General features: G+C 42.3%; 1 protein-coding gene across 1 annotated transcript in view; it reads right to left on the bottom strand.

Moving 5' to 3' along the window:
- The window catches only part of LOC129764639 (mitochondrial glutamate carrier 1-like), a 97,355-nt gene that overhangs the window by 39,360 nt on the left and 39,329 nt on the right, over positions 1-18,666 (bottom strand). Inside the window, exons 4-5 of the mRNA XM_055763907.1 lie at positions 6,220-6,369; positions 6,025-6,148 (exon numbers count right to left, since the gene is read on the bottom strand). Coding sequence (XP_055619882.1) covers positions 6,025-6,148; positions 6,220-6,369 — 274 coding nt within the window. The remainder of the gene's footprint in view (positions 1-6,024; positions 6,149-6,219; positions 6,370-18,666) is intronic.

The following is an 18,666-nucleotide window of genomic DNA, read 5'->3' as shown; positions in this document are numbered from 1 at the left end:
GATGCCACAAACGGTTCCCTGGGAAGACATCGCTACACACACATACACGCGCGGCTATTAACAGGTGGTTATCGAGTTGGCATTAACCACTGGTGGGCTTCCAGTATCGAGGAAAATGTGGAAATATCTAATCGTTACTGAGAATAATCTGCCAGTTCCTCTGGGAATTTTCCAAATATATTCATGTGAAAGAGTTTAATTGAATGTTTTCTATCCATGTTACACTGTGACCAAATATGTTTCAATCAAGTGCTATTAACAGGTGGTTATCGAGTTGGCATTAACCAATGGTGGGCTTCCAGTATCGAGGAAAATGTGGAAATATCTAATCGTTACTGAAAATAATCTGCCAGTTCCTTTGGGAATTTTCAAAATATATTAATGTGAAAGAGTTTAATTGAATGTTTTCTATCCATGTAACACTGTGACCAAATACATTTGGTTTTGTGGTTTTTCAATCAATCGCAATTAACAGGATAGCTTCAGAAGATTATTCTTCCCCATCAGTAGGATATTTCCGTATCCAATATTGTATGCGCCCGCAATCGATTATTGCTCAGTCGCCGAAAGTTCCGAGCTCAGAGAGTTCATTCCCCTCTAGTTTGCCTTCCAAATTGCCATCGTAAACCACACCTTCTCTCGGTTCAATCACACACAAAAAGCATACTTAAGCGATATTCTGGTGGTGAGACACATTCATTTTTCGTGAGGACATCGACAAGACAACATCGTTGCCTAACGTGCTGGAGGAGGTGGACGGCGAAGGATCGACACATACACGCGCAGAACTCTTTCCGTTAGGATGCCATTCAGCATCGAGAAAGTTCCGGAAAGATCTAATCATTGCTGGAAAATAATCTGCCAGTTCCTTTGGGAATTTTCAAAATATATTCATGTGAAAGAGTTTAATTGAATGTTTTCTATCCATGTAACACTGTGACCAAATATATTTCAATCAAGTGCTATTAACAGGTGGTTATCGAGTTGGCATTAACCACTGGTGGGCTTCCAGTATCGAGGAAAATGTGGAAATATCTAATCGTTACTTAAAATAATCTGCCAGTTCCTTTGGGAATTTTCAAAATATATTCATGTGAAAGAGTTTAATTGAATGTTTTCTATCCATGTTACACTGTGACCAAATATGTTTCAATCAAGTGCTATTAACAGGTGGTTATCGAGTTGGCATTAACCACTGGTGGGCTTCCAGTATTGAGGAAAATGTGGAAATATCTAATCGTTACTGAAAATAATCTGCCAGTTCCTTTGGGAATTGTCAAAATATATTCATGTGAAAGAGTTTAATTGAATGTTTTCTATCCACTGTTTTCTATAACACTGTGACCAAATACATTTGGTTTTGTGGTTTTTCAATCAATCGCAATTAACAGGATAGCTTCAGAAGATTATTCTTCCCCATCAGTAGGATATTTCCTTATCCAATATTGTATGCGCCCGCAATCGATTATTGCTCAGTCGCCGAAAGTTCCGAGCTCAGAGAGTTCTTTCCCCTCTAGTTTGCCTTCCAAATTGCCATCGTAAACCACACCTTCTCTCGATTCAATCACACACAAAAAGCATACTTAAGCGATATTCTGGTGGTGAGACACATTCATTTTTCGTGAGGACATCGACAAGACAACATCGTTGCCTAACGTGCTGGAGGAGGTGGACGGCGAAGGATCGACACATACACGCGCAGAACTCTTTCCGTTAGGATGCCATTCAGCATCGAGAAAGTTCCGGAAAGATCTAATCATTGCTGGAAAATAATCTGCCAGTTCCTTTGGGAATTTTCAAAATATATTCATGTGAAAGAGTTTAATTGAATGTTTTCTATCCATGTTACACTGTGACCAAATATGTTTCAACCAAGTGCTATTAACAGGTGGTTATCGAGTTGGCATTAACCACTGGTGGGCTTCCAGTATCGAGGAAAATGTGGAAATATCTAATCGTTACTGAAAATAATCTGCCAGTTCCTTTGGGAATTTTCAAAATATATTCATGTGAATGAATTTAATTGAATGTTTTCTATCCATGTAACACTGTGACCAAATATGTTTTAATCAAGTGCTATTAACAGGTGGTTATCGAGTTGGCATTAACCACTGGTGGGCTTCCAGTATCGAGGAAAATGTGGAAATAACTAATCGTTACTGAAAATAATCTGCCAGTTCCTCTGGGAATTTTCAAAATATATTCATGTGAAAGAGTTTAATTGAATGTTTTCTATCCATGTAACACTGTGACCAAATATGTTTCAATCAAGTGCTATTAACAGGTGGTTATCGAATTAGCATTAACCACTGGTGGGCTTCCAGTATCGAGGAAAATGTGGAAATATCTAATCGTTACTGAAAATAATCTGCCAGTTCCTTTGGGAATTTTCAAAATATATTCAATCAATCGCAATCAACAGGATAGCTTCTGAAGATTATTCTTCCCCATCAGTAGGATATTTCCGTATCCAATATTGGATGCATAAAACCTTGTGCCTCCAACGTAACGCTCTCGTTTTCGAAGTTCTCCAAATATTCATTCATTCAGAATGAATTCAGATTCAACTTCATACAAATGATCTCTAAATCACCGATAGTCCTACGTCACCCTTGCGGTTATACCATAGATATAACCCACTTCCTGTTTTTTGAACAGAAATCCATTTTCTCTTGAAGTCCGCCTCCGATTTGACAACTTTTGGGTTCTTCCGGAGGGCCTGCTTCATAATCGCCCAATATTTCTCTATTGGGCGAAGCTCCGGCGCGTTGGGCGGGTTCATTTCCTTTGGCACGAAGATGACCCCGTTGGCTTCGTACCACTCCAACACGTCCTTTGAATAGTGGCACGAAGCGAGATCCGGCCAAAAGATGGTCGGGCCGTCGTGCTGCTTCAATAGTGGTAGTAAGCGCTTCTGTAGGCACTCCTTAAGGTAAACCTGCCCGTTTACCGTGCCGGTCATCACGAAGGGGGCGCTCTGCTTTCCGCAAGAGCAGATCGCTTGCCACACCATGTACTTTTTGGCAAACTTGGATAGTTTCTGCTTGCGAATCTCCTCCGGAACGCTGAATTTGTCCTCTGCGGAGAAGAACAACAGGCCCGGCAGCTGACGAAAGTCCGCTTTGACGTAGGTTTCGTCGTCCATTACCAGGCAATGCGGCTTCGTCAGCATTTCGGTGTACAGCTTCCGGGCTCGCGTCTTCCCCACCATGTTTTGCCTTTCGTCGCGGTTAGTAGCCTTCTGAACCTTGTATGTACGCAGGCCCTCCCGCTGCTTGGTCCGCTGGACGAATGAACTTGACAAATTCAGCTTATTGGTGACATCCCGGACCGAACTTCTCGGATCACGTCTAAACTGCTTAACTACGCGCTTGTGATCTTTTTCACTGACGGAGCATCCATTTTTGCCGTTCTTCACCTTCCGGTCGATGGTTAGGTTCTCGAAGTATCGTTTTAGTACTCTGCTGACCGTGGATTGGACGATTCCCAGCATCTTACCGATGTCCCGATGTGACAACTCCGGATTCTCGAAATGAGTGCACAGGATTAATTCACGACGCTCTTTTTCGTTCGACGACATTTTTCCAAATTTACGAAAAATTGACAGTGAAGCATGGCCAACGTGATCTATACACACTTATCTGATTATAAGCGAAAGCTGAAGATATAATTCCTAAAAATTAAATTTCTACAGCGTTTTTTCCGTGATGCTATTTGATGTGACACACCCTTTATTCCAATAATGATTTTAATAAATTTGAACAAAAAGACACGCATAAATCTGTCCCTTCTAACATGAATAACCATGCGAACGCGAATAACCACTTTGTCCCCCACAGATGATTACTTTATAAAAATGTTCGATTTTAGAACTTTTTTCTAATATTGAAAATGTACTGTTTTCAAACATGAAAACTGTACTATTTTCCATTTTCATAATAAAAACCGCTTGCTATCAAGAACAACAATCAGTTGAGCTACAATATTCTTTGAAAAACAGAAATTGTAGTGGTATGTGGACACAGGAAAAGGGTATGCTCCTTAGGGTGACCACTTTTCCCCCACTTAAAGGGTGTGTCACATCAAATTGCATCACGGAAAAAACGCTGTAGAAATTCGCCCAGTAGACCGATCCTTTTAAAAATTTTAGACAGTAAAATAAAAACTATTAAACAACTTTTGGCATTTTCTTTTTATTCATACTTCGAGCCCAAGCCCGTATGCTCGCACCTTCCTCTTTACCCCGTCCATAAGGTTCTGTACAATGTCAGGTTGTAGTTTTTTTTTGAACAGAAATCCATTTTCTCTTGAAGTCCGCCTCCGATTTGACAACTTTTGGGTTCTTCCGGAGGGCCTGCTTCATAATCGCCCAATATTTCTCTATTGGGCGAAGCTCCGGCGCGTTGGGCGGGTTCATTTCCTTTGGCACGAAGGTGACCCCGTTGGCTTCGTACCACTCCAACACGTCCTTTGAATAGTGGCACGAAGCGAGATCCGGCCAGAAGATGGTCGGGCCCTCGTGCTGCTTCAGTAGTGGTAGTAAGCGCTTCTGTAGGCACTCCTTAAGGTAAACCTGCCCGTTTACCGTACCGGTCATCACGAAGGGGGCGCTCCGCTTTCCGCAAGAGCAGATCGCTTGCCACACCATGTACTTTTTGGCAAACTTGGATAGTTTCTGCTTGCGAATCTCCTCCGGAACGCTGAATTTGTCCTCTGCGGAGAAGAACAACAGGCCCGGCAGCTGACGAAAGTCCGCTTTGACGTAGGTTTCGTCGTCCATTACCAGGCAATGCGGCTTCGTCAGCATTTCGGTGTACAGCTTCCGGGCTCGCGTCTTCCCCACCATGTTTTGCCTTTCGTCGCGGTTAGGAGCCTTCTGAACCTTGTATGTACGCAGGCCCTCCCGCTGCTTGGTCCGCTGGACGAATGAACTTGACAAATTCAGCTTATTGGCGACATCCCGGACCGAACTTCTCGGATCACGTCTAAACTGCTTAACTACGCGCTTGTGATCTTTTTCACTGAAGGAGTATCCATTTTTGCCGTTCTTCACCTTCCAGTCGATGGTTAGGTTCTCGAAGTATCGTTTTAGTACTCTGCTGACCGTGGATTGGAAGATTCCCAGCATCTTACCGATGTCCCAATGTGACAACTCCGGATTCTCGAAATGAGTGCACAGTCGCGGGACATAATCTTACGCGGGACATTTTGTTGAAATGCGGGACTGTCCCGCGTAACGCGGGACGTCTGGTCAGTTTAGATTTTTACATCTCTGAAAATGGCGAAAAGTATGTGCTAATGTATGAAAATTGACTCAAACTCATAATTGTACGCTGGTTGAAATCTCTACTCGATTTCGAAAGCGTTGGCCATTTTCCGAATTCCATCATTAGTATGGTATCCCTTGTTCATTGCAACTATCTTTAGCTGTCTTTGGACTTATCTACGAGTTTTTTGGTATATTCGAAAGGAATATTTATCAGTGTTTTCATCGAGTGATTTTAAACATCGTTATTTTAAGAAATTTCATGGTTTCTAAATTTCCTACACATAAAACTTTTTCAGTTTTTTTACTGGGATTGGTGTCAGAAGACTGTAGAGGAACATCAATAACTTTTGAGTAATTGTAATGTAACCATTTGCGATTGCGGAATTGAGACACTCTACATAAATGTGCTACCGTGAAAGTAAATGCTTGAATCAACACACCGTAAATAGTAATTAAGTTATATGTTTGCACCAGTTAATCACTATCGGTAACGTAATGCCTTATATCAGACGCACCATAAATTAGAGAGTTTTCCGCGCACGAACGTTCAAAATAAGTATCCTTTTTTTCTAATCTAACTGACAATGATGAAAATATAGCGTGAGCATTCATAACTTTTGTAAATACATACAATATAACTTCAACCAGAAATCTTGAATCCACCGTAAATAAATGAATTACATCTGTTATCAAAGTTTAAAGTTTTTGTTTGTTAAAATATCATAAAATTCAAATATAAAAATGTCTCAATCTACCTGTGCAGCAACACGACCGGCATCTTGCATTTGAATTTTCAATAATTCCATCGGTGTTGTTACAACTATTTGACAGAAACCAGCAAGTCCTCCAGCTACCATCTGACGCGTTACAGGCAGCTCTCTATATACACAGAAATGACAGACTACCAGTATCAATACTAGAAACACTAAAGAGATAGAGACTTATTTTACCCTTTCTTAGTTGTTAACTTATGCCTGAAAAAATCGTTGGCAGCTAGTTTTATTGCTTTCTCTGGAGTAATAAGCAGAATATTCACGGCTGATCCCCGATACATGCCGAAATATCCTTCCACTTTATAAGTTTTTTTGAAGCAATCGAGCCTGGAAATGAACAGAAAAATAATTTTAGATTTTTCATCCAAGAATTCAAGTGTGATACAGAAATATTTTAGTATAATTATATGCATTTTCACCACGGATTATATCACATGATGTTGATATCAATGCATATTTTAGTTAGATTTGGGAAAAAAGTAGTAACGAATCATGCCTCCACTCGACGAACATATTCTATCGAAAAAAACAGTTTATTTACCATTCTGTAAAAAGTTGTTGAGTTTAAGTTTATCTGAAAAAGGATTTTAGTTGAAAAAAATTAGAAAAGTCTTCTGAACTAAAACAACTGAAGATGGTTAAGCGGCATCAATGAATTAGTACACACACTTTGTAGATAATAGCGTGTCCAAATTTCGTTTATGTTGTTTCTATTATCTATCATCAAAATCTCAAGCTAGTTATGATGTTCTGAGTAACCTATGCAAATTTTTAAGTACATTCAAACTCGAGTCAGTGAGAATAAGTTTATTTGGTTTATAATGGTTAATGCCTTCTGAACGTCTTTTTTTATAGAGGTGAGGAACGCTCTACCAGCCCTGTCTGGGAAGGGATAACCCCGACGTCGAGTGGGGATCTCACCACAAAAACCAAGCCCTCTATTCGCAGCCTCATTCCCCCTGGGACAACATCTAGGCGACTACTTCAGGGGGCGGCTGTGCTCATGCACTTCACGAGTCTTCAACGCTGACTAGCGTTGATCCTTCCCTTTTTTTCTCTATGTACTTATTCACCGTTCGTTGCTTTCCGCTGCGCTTATGACCGTTTTACAGGCATCCATTTACCTGTCGAGACGTGCACCGATCAGCGCCCTCCAACTTGACGCGCGCCCCGTCACAGTCACCCTCGCTGGATTTCTCTTCCTAGAGGAGCGCCGATTAGGAAGTGCCCTCCAACATAACGCGCACTCCGTCACAGCTACTCTCGTGGGGTATGCACCAATTTGATGATGGCTTCCTCCTTGATGCTCGGTCCTTCGAAACGTTCGCAGTGTTACTCCCTCCAGGCCACAATCAGGCGTTGTCAGGCAGGCATTTTTCTGTTCTCCGCGGCAGTATCCGTTTACCTGTCGAGACGTGCATCTTTTAGGAAGCGTCCTCCAACTTGACGCGCGCCCCGTCATAGTCACCCTCGCAGGATTTCTCTTCTCAGCGGAGTGCCGATTAGGTAGTGCCCTCCAACATGACGCGCACTCCATCACAGCTACTCTCATGGGGTATGCACCGATGATGGCTTCCTCCTTGATTCTTGCTCCTTCGAAACGTTCGCAGTGTTCCTCCATTCAGGCCATGATCAGGCGTATCCAGGCAGGCATTTTTGCTGTTCTTCGCGGCAGTATCCGTTTACCTGTCGAGACGTGCACCGATTAGGAAGCGCCCTCCAACTAGACGCGCGCCCCGTCACAGTCACCCTCGCAGATTTCTTATCCCAGCTGAGCGCCGATTAGGTAGTGCCCTCCAACATGACGCGCACTCCGTCACGGCGGCTCTGGGGGGGTATTATCCGGTGCTACAGCCCTCGCAGTTGTTCATCTTTTATGATCAGGCGTTATTCGCACGCTGGTCGGTCCTCCACTTCCGCAGATAATGTCTGAAGCAGCCATGACCAGAAAAAACCTCGTTAAATGGAAATTCACCTCTCCGTGTTTCTTGTTCACCCAGCCCATTAGTGTCGGTATGAGCCTATGCGTCCATCTGCCGTTTTGCGTCGCACTCCACTCTTGCTGCCACCTAGCCATCAACTCTGCACTCGTTAGCTTCCGGATTCCTCTGGTTCCCCTCCTCCTATAGCACTCGCTGTCCTCCGCCAATATGATGTCTATGGGCACCAAGCTGGCTATGACGTAGACCGCTTCTGTTGACACGGTTCTGTACGTTATCAATTCATTTAACTTACAATCTAGTATTCCTTTTTATATTAGAGAACAAATTTATAATTTTCTTAATGTTTTGCCGAATCATCTAAATGTGGTTTTGACAATATTTTTAGACAGTTGGGGTTTCTTGTTTTTGTTTATGGCTACTGACTACAGGGTGTAACATTGGCTATTGTTTTCTAGCGTAACACTGAACATTCTCCCCCCTGTGTCGCCAGAATCTTGACTTCGGCGTCACCTAGTACATTTAACGAAGCAAGTTTAGCAATAGGCCGTTGCAAAACACCACTTGAGCAGAGAACATCTGCCCGACGAGTAGTTCCATCTCGCCCTGGAAAGGTACGTAGTACAAGCCCTCTAATCCAACGATTCCTGATCTTTTCAACCACTATAAGAACTAACTCTCCCTCTCTGATCTCTCGCACGTTGTTGAACCACTTTGTTCTTCTTGCGATGGTAGGCAGATATTCTTTGATCCATCGTTGCCAAAACTTATCTAAAGTATTTTGGATCATATTCCAACTCCCCCGAATTGTAGCACCCTCATCGATTAGACTCTTTACCGACTGTACACCCCATTTGAACGAAGCATAAGAAAGTGGTTAGGACTAAGCGATTCTGAATCTTCTGTATCCAGTGGAACAAAGGTCAAAGGGCGGGAATTCACCATGTGCTCTACTTCAGACAACAGCGTTACGAAGGACTCTTCGTCAAGTTTCCTCTCGGTTGGGAGTGAACCCATCGCTTCCTTCACCAAACGCACCATTCTTTCCCAGCATCCCCCCATATGTGGGGGTGTGAAACACCACTGTGTATAGCCATCTGTAAAGGTTTCACCTAATTCTGTATTCATTTTCTATAATTCTTCCTTCAGTTCTCTACTCACGCCAACGAAATTGGTACCGTTGTCGGTAAATATCTCTTGTGGGGCTCCTCGGCGAGAGATGAAACGACGTATAGCTTTTTTTCATGAATCGGTGGAAAGATTTGTAACGACTTCAAGGTGCACAGCTCTGACAGTTAGGCAAATATGCCACACATCGCAGCAACCTTTCCTACTTCGAGAAACGCTCGTAGACAATAATAGGTTTAAGAATGAAATGTGCAAACACATAAGCAGGACGTAATTCTTCTGCTGTTTCATGGGTATCACGAGGGTCCTTCGGCCATTCTTCTTCGTTGTCGTATAGAAAGTCGGGACCTCTGTACCATCGGCAATTCTTATCGAAAGCTGAACCTTTACCCCATTTTGTGGCCACTCGTGCTCAGTTGATAGATTTAGTATTTCGTATACTCTAAAAGCCACATACGGCTTGTAACGTCGCAGATCGGATTTTATCCATGATCTCACAGTAGTTGAATCACTCCAGAAATAGGTACGTTTAACAGAAAGTGCGTGTCCTGCTTCAATAGTTTTGACGTAGGACTACGTCTTTCATTTCTATACCGGGGTGTAAAATCAAAGTTTCGAAAACGAAAGCGTTACGCCGAAGACCGAGATTTTGAGTGTTAATAGCTCCTAAACAACTGAACGAAATGGTATGATAAACACTTCATTCGAAAGATAAAATGTCTACGCGTTCTATACTTGTTACTTTCTGATCCAAAAACTTGTTTCAATAGTCTTAAATTTGCTTTCAAAATAGGCTATTGAAATCACCAATCGGTATATAAGCGAGCGCCGCTCGGAAATCCACTCAGTTCTAATTGAACAGCGATTGGAGCATGTTGTCGCTGTTGTGGTGAAGCTCTTCATTTATCATGAAAGCGCGGATGAACGGTGTCACCAAGAGCCTGTTTGTGCACCTTAGGCCAGAAGGGAATCCATCAGGAGGAGAGTGATGCTACAAACGGTTCCCCGGGAAGATCTCGAAGCAGCCGCTACACACACACACATACACGCACGGAATTCTTTCCGTTTGGATCGAGAAAGATCCGGAAAATAATCTGCCAGTTTCTCTAGGAATTTAGAAATACATTCATGTGAAAGAGTTTATTTGAATGTTTTCTATCCATGTAACACTGTGACCAAATATGTTTCAATCAAGTGCTATTAACAGATGGTTATCGAGTTAGCATTAACCACTGGTGGGCTTCCAGTATCGAGGAAAATGTGGAAATATCTAATCGTTACTGAAAATAATCTGCCAGTTCCTCTGGGAATTTAAAATTACATTCATGTGAAAGAGTTTATTTTAATGTTTTCTATCCCTGAAACACTGTGACCAAATACATTTGGTTTTGTGATTTTTCAATCAATCGCAATTAACAGGATAGCTTCTGAAGATTATTCTTCCCCATCAGTAGGATATTTCCGTATCCAATATTGGATGCATAAAACCCTGTGCCTCCAACGTAACGCTCTCGTTTTCGAAGTTCTCCAAATATTCATTCATTCAGAATATTTCAGATTCAACTTCATACAAATGATCTCTAAATCAACGATAGTCCTATGTCACCCTTGCGGTTATACCATAGATATAACCCACTTCCTGTTTTTCTCAGTCGAGCTCCGATAACGGCTGCCATGAGCTCTAGTCGCGGAAATGACAGCGGTTGTAGAGGCGCTACTTTTGTTTTAGAGGTAACTAAAGTGCATCGCACATGTCATCGATCCATATTTCGAAAATATGCTGCTGCTGCAAATGCTTCTTCACTGGCATCAACAAATATGTGGAGCTGGAGTGTGTCAAAGCTGCCAACATGGTATGAGGTGAAGTATCAACGAGGTATCCTTACACGCTCAAGATCATGGAGTACAACAAGCCATTCATTCCATGTGATTGGTTTCTGCAATATCATCGCCATTGCTGGCATTATTCCATGTGATTGGTTTCTGCAATATCATCGCCATTGCTGGCATAATATCGCGCCTGTACACACCAATACCAGTGTGATTGCGCATACCGTGGATAGTGTGGTGAAGTGCCGTTGGCCGACTCATAATCGCAGCTATTCTTTGCGCGTGATCATCCGATTGAGGAGGAGCCGCCATCCTCGTCGCACTTACAACTCATTCGCATACAGTGCGATTCAACGACCCACCGGCGACTGTGTGTGGTAGTGTGCGACACATTCAGCGCGATCAACCGATTGGGAAGCAAGCATCGGTTGCCAGTTTATCTGCACTGGTGTACAATCGGGTGAATAGAAATTAATATATTTAATTCTTTTTTTTCTATTTTATTTTTTTTTATTATTATTTTTAAATACATTAGATTATAAGTACAAAATGTAGAATGTCAGAAGGGGGGTCTCCAAATATGGAGATCTCTGACGATGACTCCCCAATGTTAGTAAAAAATAACAAAAAAAAGAACAGCGAAAACACTTAAACGCGTTACTTTAACAGGAGATGCTTCGTCCGGGGACGAGTCAGCTAACTCCACCAAGCCCCCCTCTAAAAAGTCTGCCACTCACTCCTCTCCATCCCCTAGCACTTCCGTCCTTCCTTCGATCCCACCCAATCCACGTCATCTCCTTCTCATGTTATCACCTCTCCACGTGTCAAGGTCTATCCGGAAGATGCACTTGGAACTGGTCCATGGGTTGTTTTCCTCAGGCCTAAGCCAAACGGAAAAGCGCTTAATGTTATTCAGATCTTGAAAGATCTGAGAAGATACTCCTCCGTGAAAGAAATTTGAAAAGTTAGACCGACCAAACTGCGTGTTGTCGTGGATAATCGGAAAGAAGCAAACGATATTGTCGTCGACCAGAGATTTACCCTAGAGTATCGTGTCTACGTGCCTTCCCATGACGTAGAAATCTCGGGAGTGATAACCGAAACGGGTCTGACGAGCGAATCAATTATAGAAGGAGATGGTAGATTTAAAAAACTACCTTTGATGAAAATCAAAATCTTAGAATGCCGACAACTCGGCAAAGTCTCCCAGGAAAGGGAAAACTCTAAATTTACGCCGTCCGACTCGTTTCGAGTAACTTTTGCTGGTTCCGCTCTCCCTGACTACGTTATGGTGGACAAATTGAGGCTGCCAGTGCGACTCTTCGTGCCAAAGCCCATGACTTGTCAAAAATGCAAGTCAGTTGGTCACACTTTAGCTTATTGTGCCAACAAGGAGCGCTGTGCCACTTGCAGATGTGGGTAAATCTTGCAGTGCGACTGAGCAAACGTGTCCATATTGCAGAGGAATTCCACATGTGCTCTCGGCTTGTGAAACTTACAAGAGTCACTGGGAGAAACAGAAACGCTCTTTAAAGGAACGCTCGAAGCATACTTTTGCGGAAATTTTAAAGGGCGCTTCTCCACCGGCCGAACAACAACAAGAACAACCAATCCCCACACACAATGTCTTCTCCACGTTGCCAGTTGACGAAGTAGAAGCGGACACAGCTGAAGAGGGCACACCGTTCATTTTCCAAGGGAATCCCCGGCGCAAAAATGTGTCCACTCCCAAACATCAACGACAAGTTCCATCGGTGATACCCCCTGTTAGCATGCCTAAAATATCGAGTGCAGCGGACAAGCAAAATCAGGTTCCTCCTGGCTTCCGTGGGAATAGTTCACCTTCGAACGACCCAGCACTCGAGGGGACATCAAAAACCCCAACTGTCCCTGTTTCGCCGTCAAGCTCAACTTCCCAATCGGGATTTATAAAGTTGTCTGAACTTTTGGATCAAATCTTCACGTGTTTTAATGTTTCCGACTCCATCAGAACCCTTGTCATCTCAATGCTTCCAGTATTAAAGACAATTTTACAGCAATTGATGCAAACATGGCCCCTCCTTGCAATGATTATCTCTCTTGATGTCTAATTTGAATAGAGAGGTCGGAGATATCACTGTTTTACAGTGGAATTGTCGTAGTCTTATCCCTAAATTGGATGCATTCAAATTTTTAATTCATAAGTTCAATTGTGATGTTTTTGCTCTGTCCGAAACTTGGCTTTCTTCGCGAGATGATCTCTCTTTCCACGATTTTAATATTATACGCTTGGACCGTGATGACAGATACGGAGGGGTGCTATTGGGGATCAATAAGTGCCACTCATTTTTTCGAATTGACCTTCCACCTATTGGAGGGATCGAAGCTGTTGCTTGTCATGCAAACATTAAAGGCAAAGACCTCTGTATTGTCAGCTTGTATTGGCCTCCGAGAGCTGCGGTTAGCCGCAAACAACTTGATGACATGTGCTCACTCCTTCATGAGCCACGATTGATCTTGGGAGACTTTAACTCTCACGGAACTGCCTGGGGGGAACAGTACGACGACAATCGTTCACCTTTGTAACAACTTCAATATGACCGTTTTGAACACTGGGGAAACAACACGTGTACCTAAACCTCCTGCTAACCCAAGTGCTCTTGACCTCTCGCTTTGCTCGAATCCACTATCGTTAGATTGTAAGTGGAATGTAATTCAGGATCCCAACGGTAGTGATCATTTGCCAATCAAAATTTCCATCACCACTGGGTCGAGTTCTTCTGAATCTATAAACATGGCATATGACCTCACAAGACACATTGACTGGAAAACATATGCGGACGCGATTGCTCTAGCCATCAATTCCAGAGATGGTTTACCTCCATTGGAGGAGTATAACTTCCTTTCTCGTTTGATATATGACAGCGCGGTTCGCGCTCAAACGAAACCCATCCCAGGTTCCACTATTCGTCGAAGGCCTCCCAATCCATGGTGGGATAGCCAATGTTCCAAGCTTTATCAGGATAAATCAAATGCATTTAAAGCTTTTCGAAAACGTGGAACCCCTGAAAATTTTCAAACGTATTTAGCCCTTGAGAATCAGTTCAAAAATTTGATCAAAGGGAAAAAACGTGCTAATTGGCGAAATTTCGTGGGAGGTTTGTCACGAGAAACGTCAATGAAAAAATTATGGAAAGTGGCTCGAAACATGAGAAATCGCTCTTCAACGAATGAAAGCGAGGAATATTCACATCGATGGATTTTGAATTTTGCACGGAAGGTTTGTCCCGATTCCGTTCCCGTACAAAAAATTGTTCGAGATATTTCACAGATAGGTGCGATCTTGATTCCGAGTTTTCGATGGTAGAATTCTCTCTTGCTCTCCTTTCATGTAACAATTCTGCTCCGGGATCGGATAGAATTAAGTTCAACTTGCCGAAAAACCTCCCTGATGTGGCGAAACATCGCTTGTTGAATTTATTCAATCGGTTCCTGGAGCATAATATTGTTCCAGATGATTGGAGACAAGTACGAGTTATAGCTATTCGAAAACCCGGAAAACCCGCGTCCGACTTCAATTCGTACCGCCCAATAGCAATGCTGTCTTGTATACGGAAATTGTTGGAGAAAATGATCTTGTTTCGCCTTGATCGATGGGTTGAAACGAATGGCCTACTCTCAGATACACAATATGGGTTCCGCAGGGGCAAGGGGACGAATGATTGTCTTGCATTGCTTTCTTCAGAAATTCAAATGGCTTACGCCGAAAAAAAACAAATGGCTTCAGTATTCTTGGACATAAAGGGGGCCTTTGATTCTGTTTCAATAGAGGTTTTGTCAGACAAATTACACTCTCGGGGTCTGCCGCCTCTATTGAATAATATGTTATATAACTTGCTTTGTGAGAAACATTTGAACTTTTCTCACGGAGATTCTGCAGTAAGTCGGTTCTCTTACATGGGCCTCCCCCAGGGCTCATGTTTAAGCCCCCTTTTGTACAACTTCTATGTAAGCGACATCGACAATTGCCTTACACAAAATTGCAGCCTAAGACAACTTGCAGATGATGGAGTGGTGTCTGTCGTAGGATCTAACGAATCCGACCTGCAAGGACCCTTACAAGATACTTTGAACAATTTTTCAACCTGGGCCATTGGGCTAGGGATCGAATTCTCCACGGAGAAAACAGAGATGGTGGTTTTTTCTAGGAAGCATAGACCAGCAGCTTCAACTTTGGGGTAAACCGATCACTCATGCTATGTCGTTCAAGTATCTTGGGGTCTGGTTCGACTCCAAATGTTCTTGGGGGGCTCATATTAGGTATCTGAGTAAAAAAGACGGGTGGGTAATGTCGGGGACATAACCGGAGTGACGTAAGACTATACAAAGGGGACAGCTTTTGTTAAATATATATTTTTTTAATATATTGTTTTATTTTCTTCTCCTACGTGAATACCTACCTATCTACCTGAAAAATGGATTAGTTTATTGTTTACTCTTTATGAATATGTTGATGGTTCTGAAAAGAACCTTTGGTGTTGTGTTTTTGTTATCACTCGATATTCCCATCTTGTTCGGTTAAACCTTTCTGTTTAGCTATTGCGTTTGCCACTCGCCACAACTTTCACAGTTGGAAAATTTCTTCCCATCCAGCTTGTGACATATTTTACAGTAAATTACATTCAATGGCACGTCGCATTACCACCACTCAGTATCGGATTGGAGGTAATTTTAACCTGTAATTGAACATTTGCGATGACAGCGGTACAGTGTCGACTTTCAATGTGGGGTCATAATTTGGACCCCGAACTCTATGTTTACAAAAATGTCCAACTAAATATGTCACATTACAGGTCCGTCCAATTAGCTAAATGTCGAGATAAGTGTAAATTACTGTACATTCAATCTAGAAGCAATTTAAGAATTGATGAAAATCAATAAGCTCAGAACAACTGCCAAATTCACATACTCATCATATCCTGACAAACAAATTATGAAAAAATCAATTTGTGTTTTATTATTATTTTGGATAATGTTTTAGAAAGCATTGAACTGTATTTCCTAAACTCTTTTTTGGAAGGTTTAATGGCCCTGAAAAGCGCCGTGTTTTATGGAATGGTTCCAATTTAGAAAACTTAGTACTCGTGATTTTGAAAAAAACCATTTTGAACGCCCTCGATGCCGCCTTGTTCTGGATTTGCCACCAAAGCAGTTTGTATAAAGAACAAACTTTTTTCTTCTGCTACCTGATGCCGTTTTGCGATTGCGTTTGCCACTCGCCACTCGCTGCAACTGCCTGTTGTCTTGATGTCCACCGAACCGAATGTGTTCAGTTCCGAATGCGGGTTTTCTTATCGTCGCGAGCAGCTTTGCCAGCTAACTCGATCACTTCGGCGGCCGAAACTATATAACGCCGGCTAGGTGGACTGGTGCACTGGTACTAACGCGCTCGGCCTAGCTACCCTTGCGGGGAACTCCAAATCAACACGGTTCGAGCGGGATTTTGCCTTTCCCTTCACTTTTCCTCCTTTACCATGTCCAGACATGGCTGCTTGGGTTGGTTTGTTGATTTGTTGTGATGCGAACCGATGTGGTGTACGGTTTGTATGAGAATGATCGTTACGGCAGCGGAGCGGGAATTTTTAAGCTGACTGGCTGGCTCGAGAATTACGCATGTGTGAGACTGCGACCAATGTTTCGTTCATTTTTTTCTTTTTCCTTTCCAATCGTGCTTCATTGTATTTCGCTGCTGCTCTGATTGCCCGTTTTGGTCGGTACGATTTGAGAAGCACAAAATGGACCAATCAAAAATGGACACATAGTGCATTTTGACAATGCTTGATATTTCAAAATTATTCAATTATTTATCTCAAGAAAAATTAAATGTTATTCGATATGATAGATGCGTGGATATATTTTCTATCAATTGATGCAAAAACCTTTGCGATCTATTGAGAAATGCTCGAGTTATAAGCGTTCCAAATCTTGCATTTTTTCCTACTTGTTCAGTGCCTAGATTTCCATTTCACCCCCTATATCTTCCGGTTAGACGTAGTCCTACGTCAAAATGCCAACAAAGAATAAACTTTCTCCGTACAATTACCGGCACCTGGTGGGGAGCCCATCCCGAAGATCTTATAATGTTGTATCGAACAACTATTCTCTCAGTGATGGAGTATGGCAGTTTCTGTTTTCAATCAGCTGCCAAAACACACCTCATTAAACTCGAGCGAATTCAGTATCTTTGTCTCCGTATCGCGTTGGGATGTATGCCCTCAACGCATACCATGAGTCTCGATGTTTTGGCAGGCCTACTCCCACTAAAATATCGTTTCAATTTATTATCTCTTCGGTTCTTCATCCGGTGTAAGGTTATGAACCCATTGGTGATCGGAAATTTTGAGCAGCTGATCGAGCTAAATTTTCACTCCAGATTCATGAGTTCATATCATGAATTCATCTCCATGCAGGTTGATCCTTCTTCGTATATTCCCAACCGTGTTTGTTTCCCTGACTACATCAATTCCTCTGTGCATTTTGATCTGTCCATGAAGCAAGATATCCATGGATATTCAGATTACCAACGATCGAGGATCGCTCCAACTATCGATCTTCGTGTGTGATTGTCCGTACACCCCTATCCTCTCCTTTTTTTTCCTTCGCGAGCGACTGTTTCCCTTCTGACTAACTATAGAATAAGCTGAAATGTATATACATAATAGATATAATAATAGATTTAAGTGTATGAGCGTGAGTGTGAATGCGAGTGTGAACATTGTACAATATCCTTATATCCCCTCCTTTTCCAAAAGAAACTATGTCACCCTTCTAATATCGAGTCGACCGCGAGTAATCGGTTTCCTACTTTATTAACCCTAGATTTAAGGAAACATGTTGATATATACTAATAAAAGTATAGCTAAGAGTTCGGCTCCTTTAAACCTATGTAACTGAGCCTGTAAAAATAAATGACTTAAATAAAAAAAAACAAGCCATTGCTTCCAACGACAAAACACCTTCTCCGGTATTTTTTCATCACAGTCGATTTTGGCTCGTCAAACTTCCTGAACTATCACTTTTCCTTCAATCACGAATGATGCCACAAGACCGAGTGGGTCATAGATGCTCATGACCACTCGTAGCATCTCTCTTTTCGTAGGTACAATTTCTCCTATTATCAGTCGTCGCACATCTTCACAAAAGTTCAACGAAAAAGCAAAAACATCGGTATCCGGTAACCAGACCATTCCAAGGAGACGTTCGGATGAGAATGTGCTCTCCTTGTCAGGGACAAAGTGTTTAACAGCTATTGGATTCAATTTCCCAATTCTTCTCAATACCGATCGATCGTTAGAAATCCAATTACGGATCAAGAATCCAGCTATGGCGTGTATGTAACTGACTTCCAAAGCTATTTTAACAGCTTCATCTGGTGTGTCTACACTTTCTAAATAGTCATCTACGTAGTGCCTCTTTCTGATAGCTTCCACAGCTTTGGGATATTCATTTTCGTACTCCGCTGCGTTCAAATTTTTTACGTATTGGGATTGAGATGGGGAGCAGGTAGCTCCGAAAATTGCGATATCTGTAACCATCGTTTCTATTTCGTCTTCAGGATTATTCCTCCATAGGAAAAGCTGCGCACTACGATCTTCCTCTCTGATTAAAATCTGGTGGAACATCTCCTTGATATCGGCGCATATTGCCACCTTCCGCTGACGATATTGGAACAGTACAGACAATAATG

Source organism: Toxorhynchites rutilus, chromosome 2, assembly GCF_029784135.1.
Source record: "Toxorhynchites rutilus septentrionalis strain SRP chromosome 2, ASM2978413v1, whole genome shotgun sequence".
NCBI classification, from domain to species: domain Eukaryota; kingdom Metazoa; phylum Arthropoda; class Insecta; order Diptera; family Culicidae; genus Toxorhynchites; species Toxorhynchites rutilus.
The sequence above is the reverse complement of the archived record's forward strand: the minus strand, read 5'-3'. Positions and strand labels throughout refer to the sequence as shown.